This window comes from Chamaea fasciata, unplaced genomic scaffold (genome assembly GCF_029207755.1).
Source record: "Chamaea fasciata isolate MVZ Bird 193981 ecotype frontalis unplaced genomic scaffold, bChaFas1.0.hap1 SCAF_18, whole genome shotgun sequence".
Lineage (NCBI taxonomy): Eukaryota > Metazoa > Chordata > Aves > Passeriformes > Sylviidae > Chamaea > Chamaea fasciata.
In genome coordinates this window covers 4,135,986-4,154,962 of record NW_027094103.1, presented here as the reverse complement: position 1 = coordinate 4,154,962, position 18,977 = coordinate 4,135,986, and the positions used below count along the sequence as shown (strand labels likewise).

Below are 18,977 nucleotides of genomic sequence, written 5' to 3'. Positions count from 1 at the left end.
TGGTCCCTTTCATTTTATTTTATTTTATTTTAATTTAACAGAAGCCCGTCAGAAACGCTGGCCGGGCTCCCCCACTGTCACCCAGTCCTGTGTGGGGTCTGGTGGAGAGACCCCCCTGGGTGGGTGATGTGCACCTGTACCAGGTGATGCTGCTGCGTCCCCCACGCCGTACCCCAGCGCTGCCCATCTCCCCCAGTCCCGCGGCTCTCTGGAGCTGGGAAGGGGCACATTACCCAGCTCAGCCCCTTCCCCCACAGCAGACAGCACAACACACGATTTCTTTCTCCTGAGGGACACCCTAGACCCTCCCAGAGCCGCCCAGGCACACCTGCAGCCCTTCTGGCAGAGCAGCCTCGGGGATCAGCTGGGGGGGACACCCCAAGTGAGGGTTCAGCAATGCCATCAGCAGCTTTGGCCCCATTTTCCCGGTGGCAGGAGTAGGGGGTCTCCTCCCCAGCACCCCAGTTCGCTCCCCTTCTCTCTCTCCTGCTTTCTATCCCTCGAGATACAAAAATAAAAAGTCCCAGGCAGGCTGCAGCTCTGAACTAATATTTAAAATGCAAAATCATGGCAGAGTTTTTCGCCCCCCCCCCCTCCCCCCCTGCTCCTTGTCTTGCAGTAAAACGATATAAACAGAATAAATTACCTTCCCTTGCTGGCTTACGAGAGTCCCTCTCTCCTGACCTGAATTTTAAGTCCTGGCTCGGTTGTAGCACGGAGCACCGATGATTTATGGAAAGCCAGTCACTTCTCTGCATATTTTCTCTGTTCAGCCAAGTGGTGGAATTTATCCTTCCTATACCATTACTGGCATTAATAACGGGGTGGCCAACGAGCCAGGCCGAGCCCTGAGGGAGCGCTCAGCCAGGAGCTGGGGGCAGCACTGACACCGATGTCTCCTCACCCGCCCCACACAAGAAAAACACCTTCTCTCCTTTTCACAAGCGGGGAAACTGAGGCAGGAGCACAGCTGGCTGCTCCCCTGGGCTCCAGCACTCCCAGGCTGTCGGTGTCAGCAGTAATTGGGAGTTTTTATAAAGAGAGGGTGATGTGTTTGTTAATAACCCTCTCGCAGCATCATTTTGAGGAGTATAAAATGGTTAATCACTGGGTGAACACTGGTTGCTATTATTATTACCATTATTATTAATTCAAAATCCAAGGCAGAGGGTTGTTTTTAGGCTGCAGGGACACCCCACCTCTGAGACCTGGACAGAAGAGGCTGCAGGAGGGATGGGGATGATGCTCCAAGCTGCCACCTCGCAGGCTGAAGGCTCGCAGCAGGATGGGACTCAGCAGGAACAGCCACCAAAGCAGGGATGATCCCAAGGAATAATCCCCTGGCACGGAGGAGCTCTGCAGCTCCGAGCTAGGTGCAGGAGCCAAACCCCATCACCCCAGAGGTCCCGGGAAGGCAGCAGCACTCAGGATTCCTGCCTGTCTCCAGCTGCAGAGGGACCAAGGTCACCAGCTGGGGCCAGGCCACCCCACAGGGGTGTCCCCAGCCCCCTGCACCTCACATCCCTGCTGGGGACATCCAAAGCCCCCCAGCTGGCATCCAAAGGGCCAAGTGCCCCCTCATGAAGGCAAGGAGGGGAAGAATCCCTGTTGGGCGGTTGGGGGAGTCGCCCCAAACCCCACAGTCCTGCCCACGTCACCACCAGCACTGACCCTTCTGTGGGACCGTGCTCAGGAATCACCATCGCGAGCTCCTGACTCCCCTGACCCCCACCCTGAGCAGAATCACGGGAAAAAATCCCTTTTTAAAAGCTGTTGGGCAAACACCAAAGCTATTAGGGTATTTTTTCTTTTCCTGACCTTCTTGCCTTTTTTTATTTTTTTCGGAAGGGGAAGGTCTGCAGAAGGTGGAAAGTAATCAGGTTTTGGACCTGGGATAAAAAATATCTGGAGTAGGTTGGGCTGACTCCTTATAATTAATAGTGTGCCTCGTAATAGGATTCTCCAGCCTTCGGTGCTCCCTGGAAACACTTTTTTACATAAGGTATTGCTCAAGATGGAGTGGCAGAGTTTTGATTTATGGGGGTTTGGCCTCCACGGAGCACCTGGGGAAGCGGCCTGGGCGGTGGGAGGTGTAGGGCCGAGGGGCTGAGGGCAGGGAGGGGTTTCTAGGGATTGGCAGCCAGGTCAGGGGAAAGGGCTTTGTGGGTGAGCTGGTCCTGGGGCTGGCGCCCTTCTGCTCCAAAAGGGAGGAGGATGAGTGAGGTTTGGGGGCAGCAAAAGGTTTTTCTCCCTCCCCAACATCGCAGCGGACGGGGCACAGGCTCAGCAGGGGAATCAGGTGGGGCTGGGGAGCACCAGCAGGAGCAAAATCCCGCATCACCCGGAATGGGAGGAAGGAGAGGGGAGAAACGTTGGGAGGGTACAAAAAAAATACCCCAGGAGGCGCCACAGCAAAGGGCTAAAGGCGAACACAGCACTGCAGAGTGGAAGTGTGGGAGAGCAGGAAAGCTTGGGGGAAAGGGAGAACGGGGAATAGAGTGGGATGGGGGGAAAAAGGGATCTTAGGGGGTCTAGGACGGGGAATATCCCCTCCACATGTTAGAGCACCTCGGAGCCCCCGGGTGTTAAACCCGGCCGGGGTTCCCCGCGGATAAATCACCGTAACAAGAGCCTTGGTCTCGTCCGGGCACAGCCAACGCGGCAGGAACGGCAGAAGATTCTATTAATTAATAATCATTAAAATAATAATGCATAAAGACAGTAGCAAAGTAATTAGTCAGAGACGGAGCGTTTGCTAATTGCGGTGGGGAGCGGCAGCCCAAACAGCCTGGGGAGGGGCAGGGGGAGGGAGCAGAGGGGCGGAGGGTTGTAGGGAGAATACCTGGGACGTCCCAGGGGGAAAAGCGGGATGTGCGGACCCCAGTCCCGCCCTCAGCAAAGGCACCGCCCTGGCTCCATCCCCGCCTGCAGTGCGCCCCCCGTGCCTCAGTTTCCCCATCCCTGCATGGGCGCTGTGTGGTGGAAAAGGCTGCGTGAGGAGGCCGGCCCCGCGTTCCCAGGCTTTATTTCGGAAGGAAAGCAAGCAGAGCGTGCCAGCCGGCCTCTGTCACACCCCCTGGCCGGGCCGGGGGTCACTCCATCCCCAGCTGGGTCTTCAGGGCCCGCAGCTGGGCCGTGTGGATGTTGCTGCCGCCGCAGACCACGAGCACCACGGAGCCCAGCGGGGTGGGCAGCCGTCCCTCTCGCTGCAGCCGCTGCAGCCGCCCCGAGTAGAGCACGGCCAGCGGGGCTCCGCACGCCGACTCCACCAGCATCCGCTCATCATCTGCGGGGACCAGGGCAGGGGGACATTGGGGACATCCACAGGGAGAGAGCTGGGGCACAGCACCCTGACTCCAGCCACCCCCGACGGCCGGCGGCGTCCCCGTCAGCCCCGCTCACCCAGGAACTGCTCCACAGCCCGCACCGCCTCGGTGTCCTCCACCACCTGCGAGATCACCTGGCACTCCCGGGCACACTCCAGCGCCCGCGCCGCCACCGTCTTGGCCCCCAGGCAGGTGGCCACGCTGGGACAGGAGGGGACAAGGCGGTCAAGGCAGGGACACCTCGGAGAGCCCCGCCGGCTAGCTGCACGCCCGGCTGCTCACCTGGTGATATCGGGCAGGGTGACGAGCCGGCCGGCTTTGAGCGCCTCGTGGAAGCTGTGAGCTCCCTGCGTCTCGGTGGCGACGATGGGGACATCCTGCCAGCCCACCTGGTGCAGGCCGGCCACGACACCGGCCAGCAGGCCCCCGCCACCCACTGCCACCACTATGGCACCTGGTTTGGCCTCAAGAGAGTCCTTCAACTCCCGGACCAGGCTGGAGTGACCCTCCCTGCAGGGTGAGGGGCAGCAGGATGCAGCCTGGGGGCTCCCCGAGCCAGCCTGGATCCTGGGGATGGGGACCGAGGGCAGGAGCTGGGTCCTGGCAGCACTCACCACACCAAGGGGTGATCGAAGGGGTGGATGTTGACCCAGCCTTCTGTCTTAGCCAGCTCCTGGGCTCTCCTGTTGGCATCATCCCACACCTGGGTGGGGACGAGGGGTGGCTCAGCAGGGCTCCACAGAGCCCTGACAACCCCGGGATGGGTCCCCTGTCACTGCAGGGCTGGGGGACACCAGAACGGGTGAGGGTTCCCGGGGTGACCCTGATGTGATGCCGGGGTGCAGGAGGGGGACATTTCGGGATGTGGTTTGCCAAGCACCAACGAGCAGGCGAGGTTGCGGTGTCCCCAGGTGCCCCGCACACAACGAGCAGGCTCAGGCCCCTCTGGACCCCCCCAGACCCCACTTTTGGGGGTACCTTGCCATAGACCTCGACGGTGGCCCCCAGGTCCTGCAGTTTGCGCACGGGTGTGGGGCCGCTGCTGCTGGGGACCACCACGGTGATGGGCAGCCCCAGCTCCCGGGCTGCGTACGCTGCAGCCAGACCCGCGTTTCCTCCTGCGGGAAGCGGGAGTCAGGCACGGCTCCACCCCCTGTACATCCCCACATTCCTCAAGACAGCATCCCCCCAGCTCGGGATGGAGTTACCTGAGGAGCAGACGAAGTGGTGGCAGCCCTTCTTGGCAGCCTGAAAGGCAGGAGAGAAAGAGGAGAGGGGGCGGCTGTGTCCCGCCACTGTGCCCTCCATGAGGGCAGGAGCAGACCCCTGCACGCCATGCCCACACTCACATCCTGGCACTGGTGCCCGATGCCCCGGATCTTGAAGGATCCCGAGGGCTGGACGTTCTCCAGCTTCATGAAGACCTTGGTGCCCACGGCCTTGGAGAGGGGCAGGCTCTCCAGGACGGGCGAAACGACGTGGAAGGGCTTCTGGCCCCCGACAGGCTGGGCTGCCATGGCCTGACCACGGATTCCCTGCCAGGGAGAGGCGGCGGAATCACCAGCTGCTCCCCACGGGTCCTCCCCGCAGCCCCGATGCCCACTCCGGGCTCGGTGCGGAGCGCAGGAGGCTCTGGGGAGGGACAGGGCTGTCCCCAGTGTCCCCTCCCATCTCTAGGATGCAGCAGCAGCGATGGGCTCTCCCTGGAAGATCCCAGGATAGGCTGTGCCACCCCCTCCTCCATCCTCGTTGTCCCCGCAGCCGCGGTGCCCCCAGGTGCCCCGCACACGCCCTGTCCTGTAACCCGGGGCGGACATTACCTGGTGTCCCGTGGGACCTCGCTGCGTGTCGTGTCCTCACCCACCGCCGAGCCTGCGGGACACAACAGGGAGAGGTGGCGTCCGAGGGGCCGTGCCGGTGTCCCCAAGTCCCCGATCTCGGTCACGCCGCGGGGCAAGGGGCAGGCGTCAGACATTGCCCCGGCGCCGCTGTTTGCTCAGCCCGGGGCGGGTTTTACAGCCGCGGGGCTGGAGCCGTGCCGAAGGCGGCCGGCCATGGCCGGGCACGCTGCCGGGTGACACGGCGGGGACAAACACGTGTGGCCCCGCCAGCCAGATCCCCGCAGCTTTCACATGCCCGGGAGACGGGATGTGGGCTCCCAGGAGATGGGGGAAGAGGAAAGGCAGCTCACAAATGATTTTGTTTGTCACAAATTATTTTGTTTTTAAAGGGTTTGCACTGGATATTATCAGGTGGGGCCAGAAACACGTACCAGCAGACTTTTAGGGGTTTGCCCCTGAGCCCCCCAAACCCTCAGCCAAGACACCTCTCACTGCCTCCGAACGAGCCATCACACCCCTCCGCTCACCCTGCCACACCCTCACCCCATGGCAGCCCGTCAATTCTCTCTCCAAGCTTCACATCCCAGGGGGGCTCAGCCCCTCCAGCCGGGGGAGACCCCTGGGATGAGCCCCCCCTGCTCCAGCTGGGCATGCTGGGCACCCCATGGACAGAGATCACCCCTGAGAGAGGGGCTGTGACAAGGGACCCAGCCAGAGGCTGGCCCAGGCCCAAGGTCCAGCAGCCCTCAGGCAAAGCCTCCTCCTTTCCTCTGAGACCCCTCCTTGTCCCCCAGCCCTGGTGACACCCCCAGGGTAAGAGTCCTACCTGTGCTCTGAGGGGCTGGTTGTGTCCACAGCAGGCCAGGAGGAGGAAGGTGGAATCTGGAGGAAGGCCCAGCCCTGGCTGGCAGCCCCGCAGCCGCAGAAGGTTCCTCTGTTGCTGTGGCCAAGCTGAAACAGCCTGGAAGCAGAGGGCACAAGGAGTCCCGAGGGGGGGGACACTGCACTGGGACCAACACACACCAAACAGGGAACCCCACACTGCACCCAGTGCTGCCTCAGTGCCAGGCAGACAGCAGTGAAACCAGAACAGGGCATTTCAGTCCCCTGACCCACACTGTGCTGCAGCAAAACCCCCCGGAGCACCACTGCTGGCAGGCAGCAGGCAGGGGGAGAGCTCTGGAGCAGTCCTGTTCCTGTTGGAGCTGATCTTTGGTGCCACCAGAACATCCCAGCTCCCCACACCATCCTTGGGCTCCAGAGTGACCAGCACAGGGCACAGCACCTCTGCACAGAGCCAGGCTGCTTTTGGGACACGGGGTCCTGGAAAGGAAGGGAATGAGGAAGATTTCTTGAATGGGGGCATCGGGGGGGGACATAGCTCCAGTCCCTCTGGGGCCCTTGGAGTCACCCCCCCCCATCTCACAGTAGGCAGAGACTGCAGCCACTTCCACGAGGGTGGGACAGCAGCAGGAGCTGGGAAAGGGGTGCAAGAAGCCTCCCCCAGGTCACAGGGATGAGGCTGGAGGCCCCCTTGGGGAGGACACCACATTTCAGCTCAGCCCTGGGGTGCTCCAGGGTCCCTTTCCACCCCATACCCACCTCCCTGCCCCTCTTCTGCTCCACTTTGGCTCCTTCCCTGCCGCGAGAAAGGCATGCCAGGCTGTCACCTGGTCACTTCCCTTGGCCAGAGTCCCTGGCTGACACTGGCAGCAGCTGGGATGATATTTAACAACTTTTTGTTTGTTTTTCCACTTTTAAGGAAATAAAATTAAAAAAAGGGGAATCAGCAACACTATGGCATTTCCAGCGTGCCCTGCTCATCCTTGCTGCTCCCTCACCCAGTGATGGTGATCTGCCTGGGGAAACTGTGGCAGAGGGATCCCAAAAGCAGCACCCCCTTCCACAGTAGCTCACACACCACGGGGACACAAGGGGACATAAGCTCTGCCATCCCCAGCTTACCTGCAATCTGTCCCAGCACAGTGAGGTACAGACACCCCACCTTCCCCAGGGCACCCATCCCAGCTTTTGGGGTGCCAGCACCCCAACAGCTCAGACCTGCTCCCTCCCCCCGAGTCCCCAGGGGCCCTGGCCCCGGTGGGAACCTGGCACCTTCAAAGCGCTGCCGAGCCGCAGCTCATTAATCCCCCAGTAATGACCTCGTTATTCCTAACGAGGCAGAGCGGATCAAGGGAGCTGCCTAAGAGGATTTTGCACAGCGGGTTTTGGGGACGGGGGGCACACAGGTGCCAGAGGAAAGGAAGACAAAAGGCACGAGGATGGTCTCCCACTCCTGGGGGGTGAGCAGTGGGGCTGCCCCATTCCAGCAGCAGAGAACCCACCACAGCCTGCACCCCAAAAGCCCCGGCCCCACTGGCCACACACCCTCCCATCAGCAGAGGAGCAGACTGCCCTGTTAATGGGGAGCCCTGCGTGAGCCCAACCCTAACAGAAGCCACCAGAGAACCTCAGCAGAGAGCAAAGCACAGCCACCAGCACAGAGCACTTTATTTGCCACAGCCAAACCAGCTCACTGCCCTCCTGCCTGCCCTGAGGGCGAGCCCCAGCCTCCCAGGATGCCCCTTTTCTGGGAAGAGCCCCCACAAACCAGGCAGCAGCACCCGGGGAAAAGGATTGGGAGGCCCATGGCAGGGAGGGGACACCTGGGCTCAGCCCCTTGTGCAGCACAGCCAGGACCCTGAGAGGCAGAAAGAACAGGGAGGGCCTGGGTGTATTACAGACCCCCCCACACCCAGCTGCCCCCACAGAGGGATCCCCCACAGAACAGACGCCCACAGACGGACGGACGGACGGGACCAGCGGCTGCTCAGTCCCAGTGGACCTTGACTGGGGGGAAGGTCCAGAGGTCGGGGTGGCCCATGTGGAGCAGGGAGCTGCAGGGGGACGTGCTCCAGCGGAACGGGGGCACATCATCCCAGGCAGGGCCACTGACTGCCAGCAGCCCGAAGGTGGGGACCATGCCCGAGGAGGTGACCTGCAGATGGGGACACAAACCAGGACAGCGAGTCAGCACCGGGGATGGGCTGCACAGCCCAGGAGAGCTGCTGGGCCCCAAAGAGGAGCCCCTGCGGGGCTGCCTGGCTCACACACCTTCATGTCGATGCCGCCGTGGCAGCGCTGGCGCAGGGCAGGGAAGGGGTAGGTGCCGTTGGAAGGGTTGAGGTCGGAGCGGGCCGAGATGGCATTCTCGGCGTTCTGGGGGGGGTCACAGCCCCTGCACCGTGACAGGGGGTCCTGCAGGTAGTTGTTGGACCTGCAGAAAGGGCCGGGAGAGAGCCACGGTGAAGAAAAAGCCCACGGATCACAAAACATTCCTGGGCGGAACAGGCGGGTTTGGGGGGGCCCCAGCACACACCGCATCAGGCGGATCATGGAGTCCAGGTCGTGCACCAGCGTCTGGTTCCGGCGGAAGATCTGGGCACGGGGGTTCTTGTCATAGGTGAACCAGTCGCCGTATTTCTTCACCAGCTCCAGGTTCCCACTGGCGTTGAAGATCTCCTCGAAATACCTGGGGTGGGGGAACCCAGCAAGTTGGCATCAAGGGGGTGCAAGGTGAGCACTGCTGCCCCTCTGTCCAGGGCAGGCCACAGGGAGGGACGGCACTCACGGCACGTTGTAGCTGGCCCAGTAGCCCTGCTGGTACAGCAGCTCTGTCTTATCAGCCACCACCACCAGGCCCCTGTGCTGGGAGGAGAGCATTGGTCAGAGCACAGGGGGGAAAAGGCACTGGGGATAGTGGGGGACATGCTGGGCTGGGAAGAACACATACTGGGGGTCCCACCCCAGCCCGAGGTGCTGGGCACCCATCACCTCAGCACCAGCATCCCCAGAGCCTTTAGCCACAGACACACCCCATCACCCTGTGACCACCCATTGGGCTGGGCAGGCACCACCCTCAGGGCTTTCCCAACCCCACAGGGATGGGAGAGGAGACAGCAGGGGCTCAGGGAGGAATGGAGGCACTCACGGGATCTGCTCCAGCACTGTCAGCACGCCCGGCGCCGGGCTCGCTCTGCCCGGTGTGAAGGCATTGTAATCCACCACCATCCACTGGTTGTTGTACCTGGCGTGGAGAGCAAGGAATGCATCCCTCTGGCATCATGGGCACCTTCCATCCGATCCCACCCTCCCAGGACCAATCCCCAGGCCCCACCCCGGCCCACTCACGTGCCGCTGTTGAAGCGTCGGAAGACCGTGGCCCACTCGGGCCCACTGCGGGCCAGCCGGTTGGCCACGATGTTCCTCAGCCACTCCAGGACGCTGCCCCGGGGGTCCAGGTACTTCCACAGGGCCGGGTTGTTGTTCCCAATGGTGGTTTCCAGCGCGACCTGCAGGGCAGGGAGTGATGGGGAGGGCAGCAGGGCCGGGGCAAGGTCCCTGAGGACCAGACCCACTCACCAACCCGCTGCTGAGGATGTAGAAGTCATCCACGGAGAATATGGTGCCAGGGTAAGAGGAGAACACCTGGATGCTCCCAGGGATCTGAGACTTGCCTGGAGGAGGGATGCAGAGGCATCAGAAGGGAGGTGTGAGGGGCAGCCCCCCCAGCCCAGCCCACGCACCGCCGGCCGAGGTGCGGAAGGGCAGCGTGTACTTCTTGATGATGCGCAGCATGGCCTGGTAGGAGCTCCAGGTGTCGTGGGCCACCAGCAGGTCCCGGTGGCCTGGGAGCAGCTTCACCAGAGCCGAGCAGGAGCCCGAGCCCAGGACACGCTGCGGGGAGGAGCGGTTCAGGGCAGACTCCAAGTCCTCCAGGTCACCCCCCAACTGCAGCAGCCTGGGGGGAAGCAAGGTGTAAGATGTCAGGTGAGGGATGCCCCCACTCTGGAGCTGAGCCATCTCAGAGCTCTCTGTCTGACTGTCCATCTCCACCACACCCCAGTGCAGGCACTTGTGCTGGGAGCACCCTGGTAGCATGAGCAGGGAGGAAAGGGGGAGCACAGCAGCGGGGAAACTGAGGCAGGGGTTGTGGGGGATCACACCACCCAGCCCACGGGGTGGGGCACAACCTGCCTTGGCTCTGTCCTGCCCCAGAAGAAGAAGACAAGTGCCCAGACAAGGTGGACGAAGTGGGTTGGGAGTAGAACTGGCTGTTCCTGGACATGCAGGAATTGTCCCCACAGCTCTCCGAACCCTGGGACAACCATCCCCCACTCTCCACCACCTCTGAGAAGGAGCTTACAGGAAGCCGAAGGGTGCCAGGGTGATCCTGCCCCTGGGGAAGTCCAGGCGCCTGTTGTAGCTGTCCTCCAGCCCCTTCAGCTGCAGCAGGGCCAGGCGCACCTGGGGACAGGGGACAGAGCTGGCACCCGGCTCCTGTGAGGAGGCAGGCTGAGAGGTTCTGGGGGACAGGCTCCCTCATTCCCCCAGAGGACAGAACAGATCGGTTGGGTGTCAGTGCTGCTGCAGAGGCACAGGGGGGAAGTGTCACTGTCACCAAGGTCATGACTCAGCAGCCATGGCTGAGGGTGACAAAGCCACATCCCGTGCACCCCAGCTGCAGCATGCAAGGCTCTGGCAAGGAGAAAGCCACGAGTCACTTCTACTCACCCCAGGAAGGAGAATGACCACATCCCTGTCATCCTGCCTGGAACTCGGCCAGGACAGCTCACTGCCCTGTCCTGTCCTCTGGATGAGAGGCCCAGGAGGATCCTGGGGGATTCCCTGGGTGGGGGTTCCCCATCCTCACCTGGTGCCAGTACTCGGGGTCTTGCCCTTTAGCCATCTGCTCCTCCATCCAGGCCAGGTTGGCCTCCAGGTAGTTCCTCAGCTTCTGGCAGTACTCGCTCTCGTACTTGAAGGGGCCGCAGTAGCCCACCATGGTGTTCATCCAGTGCATGTACATCAGCTGGGGGACACGGCCGCGGTGTCACCGGCGGGGGACAGTCCGGGGAGGGACCACGGCACGCATTTCTGGAGGGGTCTTCCCTTACCTGCTCGGTGACGGCAGCCTCGGCGAGCCCAGCAGCGTAGGCCTGCAGGCTGTCATTGTACGAGGCGTTGGTGGTCACCTCCAGGAACGCCCAGCTGTGGGGACACGGTCACGGTGGGTCACGGACACGGGGGGGACGAGGCACCCCACCGACGATGGCTCCCCCGCGGCCACCCTGTCCCCGCTGGGCTCCATGCGGTGCCCGTCCTGTCCCGTCCCGCCCGGGTCATACCCGACGTGAGGGATGCGGTCATCGAGGCTGGCCCAGGCGACCGCGCCGGGGTGGCGGCCGGGGAGGACGCGCAGCCGCTCGGAGCCGGGCTCCAGCAGCACGGACACATTGCGGGGCACCGGGGACGGGGCTGCGCCGGCCGGGACGGCGGAGAGGAGCGGGGACAGGAGCGGGGACAGGAATGGGGACAGGAGAGGGGACAGGACAGAGGCCACCAGCAGCGCCCACGGGGCCGCCATGGCGGGGACTCCGAGGGGCGGGGCGAGGGAGGGGCCACGCCCCGGCAGTGCCCGGGTGTGAATGGGCGGGGGCTGGGGCGGGGCTTCATTGTGACCACGCCCCGAGATGCCCGGTTGGCGTAACGGAGCGGGGTGAGGTTGGGGGCGGAGCTTCGGTGTGGCCACGCCCCCAGCGGCACTGCCGTGTATCAATGCGCTGGCCCGGTATGGGGGCGGGGCGTGTACTGGCCACGCCCCCTGCAGCTTTAAAAACTCATACGGGGTGGAGTAGGGGGTGGGGTTCCTGCCGTGGCCGCGCCCCCGCCCCCGCCCCTGAGGCCTCGGGAACCCCTCAGACCCCCCACAACACCCCCTGTCTGTAGCCCGCACTCATACCCACGCTCCCACCTCGCCTCTCCCAGCGCCGCAGGAGATGTGCGCAGGTTCCTTCCTCCCTGCCCCAGCCGTGCCCCGCCTTTGGGAACACGCGGGGACCCCTGGCGTGAGCAGCCCGGCCCCCGGCGTGTCCCTGTGTTCGGGGCAGGGGGAACACACGAGGTGCTGATGCTTCCCTTGGGCCCCCGACCCGCGGCAGCCCCGGCCTTGTGCAATTCCTTTCACGTCTCCCCGGAGAGAAGGGCAGAATGAAGCCTCGGGGAGAAACTGGCCAGGGTGGGAAATGGACCTTTAAATCCCATCAGAATCTTGGGGCTCCGGCCATGGGGGCCAACCTGCACCCCACAAAGAGGGCATGGCGCTTGCACGGGGCACGGCTGAGGCTGGGGTGTCCTGGAGCTGGCGACACCGGTGCGGGTGTCCTGGAGCTGGGGCCACCGGTTCTCAGAGAGTCACCCCAAAGCGGGGCTGTAGGTGGGCGCAGCACCCAGGGTGGGTGTCGCGGCCTGAGAGGAACGGGACGGAGCAGAGAGCCGCGGGTGTCCCCTGTCCGCGGCCCGCCGCGTGGGAAAGTGTCGCTGTCGCTTTAAGGGCGGAGGGTGGCGGCCCCTTTAAGGCGGGGGGGCCGGCAGGGATCAGCTGCCCGCGCACGGCAGCGGGGCCGCGCCGACACGGTGGGGCCGCGCCGCGGGTGGGGTCCCCGGGTACCCCCCTCCATCCCCGCATCGCCGCCCGGGATCCCCCACCCCCCCCGGGGTCCCCGTCCCCACCCGCACCGCGGCCTCTCTGTCCCCTCTCTGCCCTCGGGGGGGTCTCCTGGTCCTTCTCCGTGGGGTGTGGGTGCCGTTCCCCCTCCCTCCGCTCGGGGTGGCCCCGGGCTGAGACCCCCGGCGGGGACGGGCTCAACCTGCCCGAGAGGCGTTCTGCTTTTTTATCAATTTTATTATTTTTAGTATTCGTTATAATTTCCAATTTTATTACTAATTTTTAACCCCTCCTCGCCCCTCCCGGGGAGCGCGGCATGGGGGTCTGGGCGCAGCCCCCGCTCTCTGCCCCCGGGGACCGCTGCCGGTGGTAGGTGTCCCCCGGGGCAGGGGACCATGGGGCAGGGGACCATGGGGCTGGCCGGGGTGCTCAGCCTGGCCGGGGCTCTGCCAGCCGGGACCTCGCTGCTGCTGGACGTGGGGCACACGCTCCCTCCCGGGGGGGATGCTCTGAGCCACGGACGGGGCCTGGATGTAAGTCTGGGGGCTGCGGTGGGGTTTGGGGAGGACGCCGGGAGGGATTTGGGCGCTGCTGGGGTGATGAGGTCCCGTCCCGTCCCTGCTTCCATGTCCCCGCCATCGCAACAGGGATCTCACCAGGATTTCCTCCGCTGCTGGTTTTCTCCTTCGAAAACCTCGCTGCTTGCCAGGCCGGCACCTTCCCACGGCCCGGGGTGGGTGTGGGCTCTTTGGGGACAAGGATGGGGTGGGGACAAGGGCTTCTACCTCTGCTGGCCCTGGCACAGCCCTCCACCCACGCACATGTAGCACAGGTGGGGAAACAGAGGCAGGCGTGACAGTGACCTGCCAAAAGCAGTCCCTTGTGGGGGCAGTGGGTGCCCGGGGTGGGCAGTGACCCCTCAGGGTGGCCGTGGCAGCCCTCGGGGAGGGCGGTGGGTGGTCGGGGGGCCCGGCCAAGCCCCCTCCCCTCTGCCCTGCAGTGCTGGGAGGTTCGGAAGCACAACAGCTCCGAGTGGTGCCACTTCATCCGGAGCAACCCCGACTGCCGGCTGGACGGGGGCTTCCTTGACTACCTCGATGGGGTCTTCTGTGTCTTCCCGCCCCAGCTGCTGCCCCTGGCTGTCGCCCTCTATGTAAGGACGGGAAAAGGGCGGTTCCTGGGACGCTCTGCTGTGGGGCCGTGTGGGGAGGACCCTGCTGACCCCTCTCTGTGCCACCCCTGACCCCACAGGCTCTTTGGCTCCTGTACCTGTTCATCATCCTCGGTGTGACAGCAGAGAAGTTGTGAGTGGCCCTGTAGAGGAGGGGAGTGACCAGGAGTCCTGTGGTCCCCAAGTAGCCCCATCAGCTCTCTCTGTCTCCTTTTCTGCCCTTCCAGCTTCTGCCCCAATTTATCAGCCATCTCCACCAACCTGAAGCTGTCCCACAACGTGGCAGTATCCTTGGCAAATCACAGGGGCCCTCAGCCAGGAGGGATGTGGGGACAGGCTAGGGGAGGTGGCCATGACAGGGTCACTTTGTGTCCCCTCGGCACTGTGCCGGGGGAAACCAATTTGGAGGGTGAGCTGGAGGTGACAGCGGGACAAGTGGTCATGTGCTGGCACTGGACAGGAGTACACAGCACCCATGTTCCCACGGGCAGGAGCACGCCAGGTCTTTTCCTTGACGTCCCCTCTCCATGGTGTCACCTTCCTGGCCTTTGGAAACGGGGCACCTGATGTCTTCAGTGCTGTGGTGGCCTTCTCCGACCCCCGGACAGCGGGGCTGGCCATCGGGGCCATCTTTGGTAAGGGGACCCCACTGCCGTGTCCTCACGGGGTGACATTCCGGAGCTGTGGGATGTTCCCATGTCCCGAGAGAGTCGTGCTGTGTTGGCAGGTGCCGGTGTGTTTGTGACCACGGTGGTGGCCGGGGGCATCGCCCTGGTCAAGCCCTTCACGGCCGCCTCCAGGCCCTTCCTCAGGGACGTCATCTTCTACATGGTGGCCGTCTTCCTCACCTTCGTGGTCCTCTACGTGGGCAGGATCAGGCTGGGAGAGGCTCTGGGTGAGCACTGTGGGAGCAGCCTGGGGGCAATGGGGGCAGCCTGGGGGTGCCGTGACCCCCCCCATCACTCCCCCATCTCAGGTTACCTGGGGCTCTACGTGTTCTACGTGCTCACCGTGGTGCTCTGCACCTGGATCCACCGGCGGCAGCGGGGGGACGGGCTGGCCCCTCCTGGGCCCTGGGAGCCAGGTAAGGGCTGCCCAGCTGGGATGGGACCCCCGGCCCCAACTGTGTGTTGGGGACCCCTTCCACTGCCCCTGCCCGCTCCTCTTCCCCCAGAGATGCCAACAGGTGTGGAAGAGCCGGAGCCCTCGAGCACAAACAGTGGGGACTATGGTACGTTGTTCCCTGTGGGCTCAGGGCTGGCTCTGCTCCATCCTCAGGGGTCCCAGAGGCCCTCAGGCTGCTGCAGGTGGGACTGAGCCCGTGGGGCAGGGGGAGCTCCCTGGGACCCACAGGGAACTGCGGCCCCATGCTGGAAGGGCTGGGGAGGACAGGGAGCCCCCACCCCGCTCAGTCCCCGTGGCCCCTCACAGGGGAGGAGTACCGGCCCCTGCTGCCCTCCCAGGAGACCTCCCTGCGCATCCTCACCACGGCCCTCAGCCCCCTGGACTACCGCAAGTGGAGGAGGAAGCCCTGGTACTGGCGGCTCTTCAAGGCCTTCAAGGTGAGTAAGGGGGAACATGAGCCAGGAGGAGCCCCCCAAGGGGCACCCCCATCCCTGCTGGCCCTTGGGGCTCTGTCCCCCCGGGGCTTTGCAGTAGGGTTGGGAGCAGGTCATGGGGCACCTGGCAGGGTGTCCCAGATGGGTGTCTCCATGCCAGGTGCCCGTGGAGCTGGTGCTGCTGCTCACCGTTCCCGTTGTGGACCCCGACAAGGACGACCTGAACTGGAAGAGACCCCTCAACTGCCTGCACATCCTCACCAGCCCCCTGCTCTGCGTCCTCACCCTCAAGTCAGGCGCCTGTAAGAGCCTGGGGCAGTCCCAGCTTCCAGAAAGGGACGGGACTGAGATGGCCACCAAAGCCCTGGGGACTGCAGGAACCCATCAGAACTTCCTCCCCATTGTGGGGAGCAGGGATGGGCAGGGGAGAGCCAAGCTGTGTTTGCAGCTGGATACACCCTCACAAGGGTGGGGGGCTTGGGCCTCCCTGCATCCAGGTCCTGGGGGAAAATGGAGCAGGCCAGGCCTGCCTGGGGAAACTGAGGCACAGAGGGGAGCAGCACTGAGGATGTAGAGGAGAGGTGGCTTTAGCTGACAAGGCTTTACCTCCCACCTCAAGGCTGGTGGGATCCTGTCCCAGCCTCTGATGCCTCCTCTCCCCACCATGTGCAGATGGGCTGTACCAGATCCAGGGCATCTTCCCAGTCTGGGGACTGGTCACACTGGTTGCCTCTGCCCTGGCCCTCATCATCTTCATCACCACAAGAAATGAGGAGCCACCCAAGTATCACTGTGTAAGGTGTCGCCCAGCCCTGAACACCTGCCAGGGACCAGCGCAGCCTGCTGCAGACTGGGCTGAGGGTCCTGGGGCAGAGCAGAAGCTGGACCTCTCTCCCAAGTCCCCAGGAGGGACTCCAAGAGTTGTGCAGGGCCCTGTGGGATGCACATGGGGTCCAGCTTGCTCCTCTTCCTGTCAGGTGTTTGCCTTCCTTGGGTTTTTGGCCAGTGCCATGTGGATCAACGCCGCGGCCACGGAGCTGGTGAACATCCTGCGGACCCTGGGCATCATCTTCCAGCTCAGCAACACCGTGCTGGGCCTGACACTGCTGGCCTGGGGCAACAGCATCGGGGGTGAGGGCTCTGCTGCTCCCCAGTGCCCCCCTGGCACACTCTGGGGTCTCCCTGCCATCTTCAAGGTCTCTTTTCTCCCTGCACAGACACCTTCTCCGACCTCACCATGGCCCGGCAGGGCTATCCCCGCATGGCCTTCTCCGCCTGCTTCGGGGGCATCATCTTCAGTATCCTGTGGCTGCCAGGGCCAGGGCGGTGGCACGTGGGGCAGGAGCTGCCCGAGTTTCACTGCCTACAGCCCAGGGAGAGCCCCTTACGCTGTGGGATCCCTGGAGAGGAGCTGGGCAGGATCCATCCCAGAGGAGTCCCTCCAACGCTGCAAACCCCGCAGTGTCCCCACAGTGCAAGGGACACTGAGGTATTTGGGAGTGACAGGGACAGAGGCAGCAGCACCCCCCTGTCCCCACAGCTGCCCCAGCCCCAGCTGGCCGGGAGTTTGGGGTGGAGTGTGGCAGATTTGGGATTTTCCAAAGGGAAGGAGGGGAGGGTACTGTGCCTCGCTCCGGTGGGTTTTGGGTGGTCTCCAGACCAGGCTGAAGCCTCTCCTCGAGTGCTCAGGGTTGTATTGACCACAGACAGAGAATGCTTTAGCCAGGAGGTGCAGGAAGGAGGAGGATGTGGGGCTCAGTGCTGTTGCTCCCTCGAGCTCTCCTGTGCTGTGTGTCCATCCTGAACGTGCTCCCAGACATCCTGGTCGGCGTGGGCCTGGGCTGCCTGCTGCAGATGACCAGCAGCCAGCCGCTGGTGAAGGTAAGGCTGTGGTGACACGGGGACACAGGCCAGGCTGGCAGCAGGACCCTGGTGTCACCCCACATGACCCTCCTCTCCCCGCAGCTGGAGCCTGACAGCCCCCTGGTGTGGGTGCTGGCCGGGGCGCTGGGGCTGAGCCTGGTGTTCTCCTTCGTGACGGTGCCGGCGCAGTGCTTCCAGCTGGGAAAGGCCTATGGCGTCTGCCTCATCACCTACTACCTGGCGTTCCTGTGCGTGGCCCTGCTCACTGAGTTCAGGGTGATCCACTTCTCCACCCCGTGAACAGCGCCGGGAGATCCAGCCCTGGATCTCGCTCTGTCCCCCCACACCATGCCGGGGTCTCGCCGCCCCCTCCCATCCCTGGCAGGGGGACAAGGACACCTCCACCTCACCACGCTGCTGGAGGTGCCAGCCCAGCCCTCGGCCCCCGCTGTCCTTTGGGGAAGGAGCTGTCAGTGCCCACATCCTCTCCTCACTCTCTTTAATCTGTGTTATTTAAGGAACTCCGGGCAGGAGCAGCATCCAGACCTCAGCTGTGTCTGGTTGCAGGGCCAGAGAATGGGGAAGCTCCAGATCAGGGGTGCAGCATGAGAGGTTTTGCCTGCTCAGCTCCCTGCGGTGCTCTGGGACAGAGCTGGGGCACTTGTGACCCTGCCAAGGCCCAGGCACACGTTTGTCCTTGGGAAGGACTGTCCCTGTGGGCACGGTGGGCTGGAGCAGCAGACAGGGCAGAGCCAGACAGGGTTAAGGGGACACAAAGCTCCAGGGACGAACTGGGTTTAGTGCAGGCAAAGCCTGAGGGAAGAACAAACACCAAACCAAGGGAGGCTGGTTTCCCCTGCTTTTTTTAGTAATGTTTTTCAACCTGAGTTTCAGATCCTACTTTTCTCCTCCTCCTGGGGTGGGCAGAGCTGTAGGAAAGGACTTGGAGGTTTCCACACACAGTGTTGACCTCTGGCAGGACTAGATTTAGGCACTGTAAAATAACTGCAATAAAAAAAAAAAAAAAAAAGACAAAAAAACAAACACAAACCCAACCTTGACTTTTGCCTCCTGCAAGGGCCCTTCCTCCTGCTCTGTGCTGGTGTGACACAGCCCTTACTCAGCACGGAGCCTTTGGAGGGGAGAGGGAACAGCCAGGACCCTGGGAGGCCCAGAGTGGTTTTTCCTGATGGGTGAGGAAGTGGTTTCCAGTAGCCGATGTCCCAAGAGCAGTCACGTGCTGCCACACTGGGAATGGCCACGGCATGGGGTCAGCATGGCTCAGTCCCTGGGGACAGGGAATCCTGCAGGGCCCACAGTGCCAGGAGAATGGAATGGGTGGGCTTGTGCTTCTGCTCCCCAGCTGGAGGGTCCACAGAACACGGGCTGGAAAGCAAATTGTCACTCCAGAGGGACACCCACACCCCTGCTCCATGGCGGTGGGGCATGTTGGGCAAACACCACAACTGTCAGACCTGGTTCTTCCTCCTTTACTCCTGGGCCTGCAGCATTTCTCCTTTTTCTAACAGCTACCAGCAGCTTTTACAAAAAATAACACTGCCTTGTGCCTGCAGCCATTGGCTCTGCCCCGACCTCGCTCTGGGACACAACGCCCACTTCCTGCCACAAGCAGGGCTAAAGCAATCCAAACCCTGGCCAAAGTCCCAGGACAGAGGTGCAGGGTCAAACACCCCTCCTGGCCTCAACACT

At 63.2% G+C, this 18,977-nt stretch overlaps 3 protein-coding genes across 5 annotated transcripts; 1 reads left to right on the top strand and 2 right to left on the bottom strand.

Annotated features, from left to right (window-relative positions):
• Window positions 1-609: 609 nt before the first annotated feature.
• SDSL (serine dehydratase like) lies at window positions 610-7,589 on the bottom strand. The gene is made up of 9 exons (XM_066199719.1): window positions 5,994-7,589; window positions 5,147-5,198; window positions 4,676-4,861; window positions 4,535-4,574; window positions 4,305-4,444; window positions 3,941-4,029; window positions 3,609-3,836; window positions 3,403-3,527; window positions 610-3,286 (listed from the first exon to the last, which is right to left on the bottom strand). The coding sequence occupies exons 3-9, from the start codon at window positions 4,841-4,843 to the stop codon at window positions 3,093-3,095; spliced, it is 984 nt and encodes a 327-aa protein (XP_066055816.1). The 5' UTR covers window positions 4,844-4,861; window positions 5,147-5,198; window positions 5,994-7,589; the 3' UTR covers window positions 610-3,092.
• Window positions 7,590-7,660: 71 nt separating this feature from the next.
• Window positions 7,661-11,632, bottom strand: PLBD2 (phospholipase B domain containing 2). The gene is made up of 12 exons (XM_066199715.1): window positions 11,356-11,632; window positions 11,125-11,218; window positions 10,881-11,039; window positions 10,374-10,474; window positions 9,754-9,968; window positions 9,590-9,684; window positions 9,359-9,519; window positions 9,159-9,254; window positions 8,799-8,870; window positions 8,547-8,699; window positions 8,282-8,444; window positions 7,661-8,165 (listed from the first exon to the last, which is right to left on the bottom strand). The coding sequence occupies exons 1-12, from the start codon at window positions 11,592-11,594 to the stop codon at window positions 7,998-8,000; spliced, it is 1,716 nt and encodes a 571-aa protein (XP_066055812.1). The 5' UTR covers window positions 11,595-11,632; the 3' UTR covers window positions 7,661-7,997.
• Window positions 11,633-12,649: 1,017 nt separating this feature from the next.
• On the top strand, window positions 12,650-18,459 carry SLC8B1 (solute carrier family 8 member B1). Of its 3 annotated transcripts, XM_066199712.1 has the most exons (15): window positions 12,660-13,207; window positions 13,675-13,827; window positions 13,926-13,978; window positions 14,073-14,131; window positions 14,376-14,480; window positions 14,573-14,740; window positions 14,822-14,929; window positions 15,020-15,076; window positions 15,277-15,407; window positions 15,565-15,706; window positions 16,077-16,198; window positions 16,382-16,535; window positions 16,622-16,702; window positions 17,221-17,285; window positions 17,370-18,459. In XM_066199712.1, the coding sequence occupies exons 1-15, from the start codon at window positions 13,070-13,072 to the stop codon at window positions 17,565-17,567; spliced, it is 1,734 nt and encodes a 577-aa protein (XP_066055809.1). In that variant the 5' UTR covers window positions 12,660-13,069; the 3' UTR covers window positions 17,568-18,459. The 3 variants fall into 3 exon arrangements, with proteins under 3 accessions (XP_066055811.1, XP_066055810.1, XP_066055809.1); XM_066199714.1 differs by lacking the exon at window positions 16,077-16,198 and having other exon boundaries at window positions 12,650-13,207; window positions 17,370-17,462; XM_066199713.1 differs by lacking the exon at window positions 15,020-15,076 and having other exon boundaries at window positions 12,658-13,207.
• The last annotated feature ends 518 nt before the right edge of the window (window positions 18,460-18,977 follow it).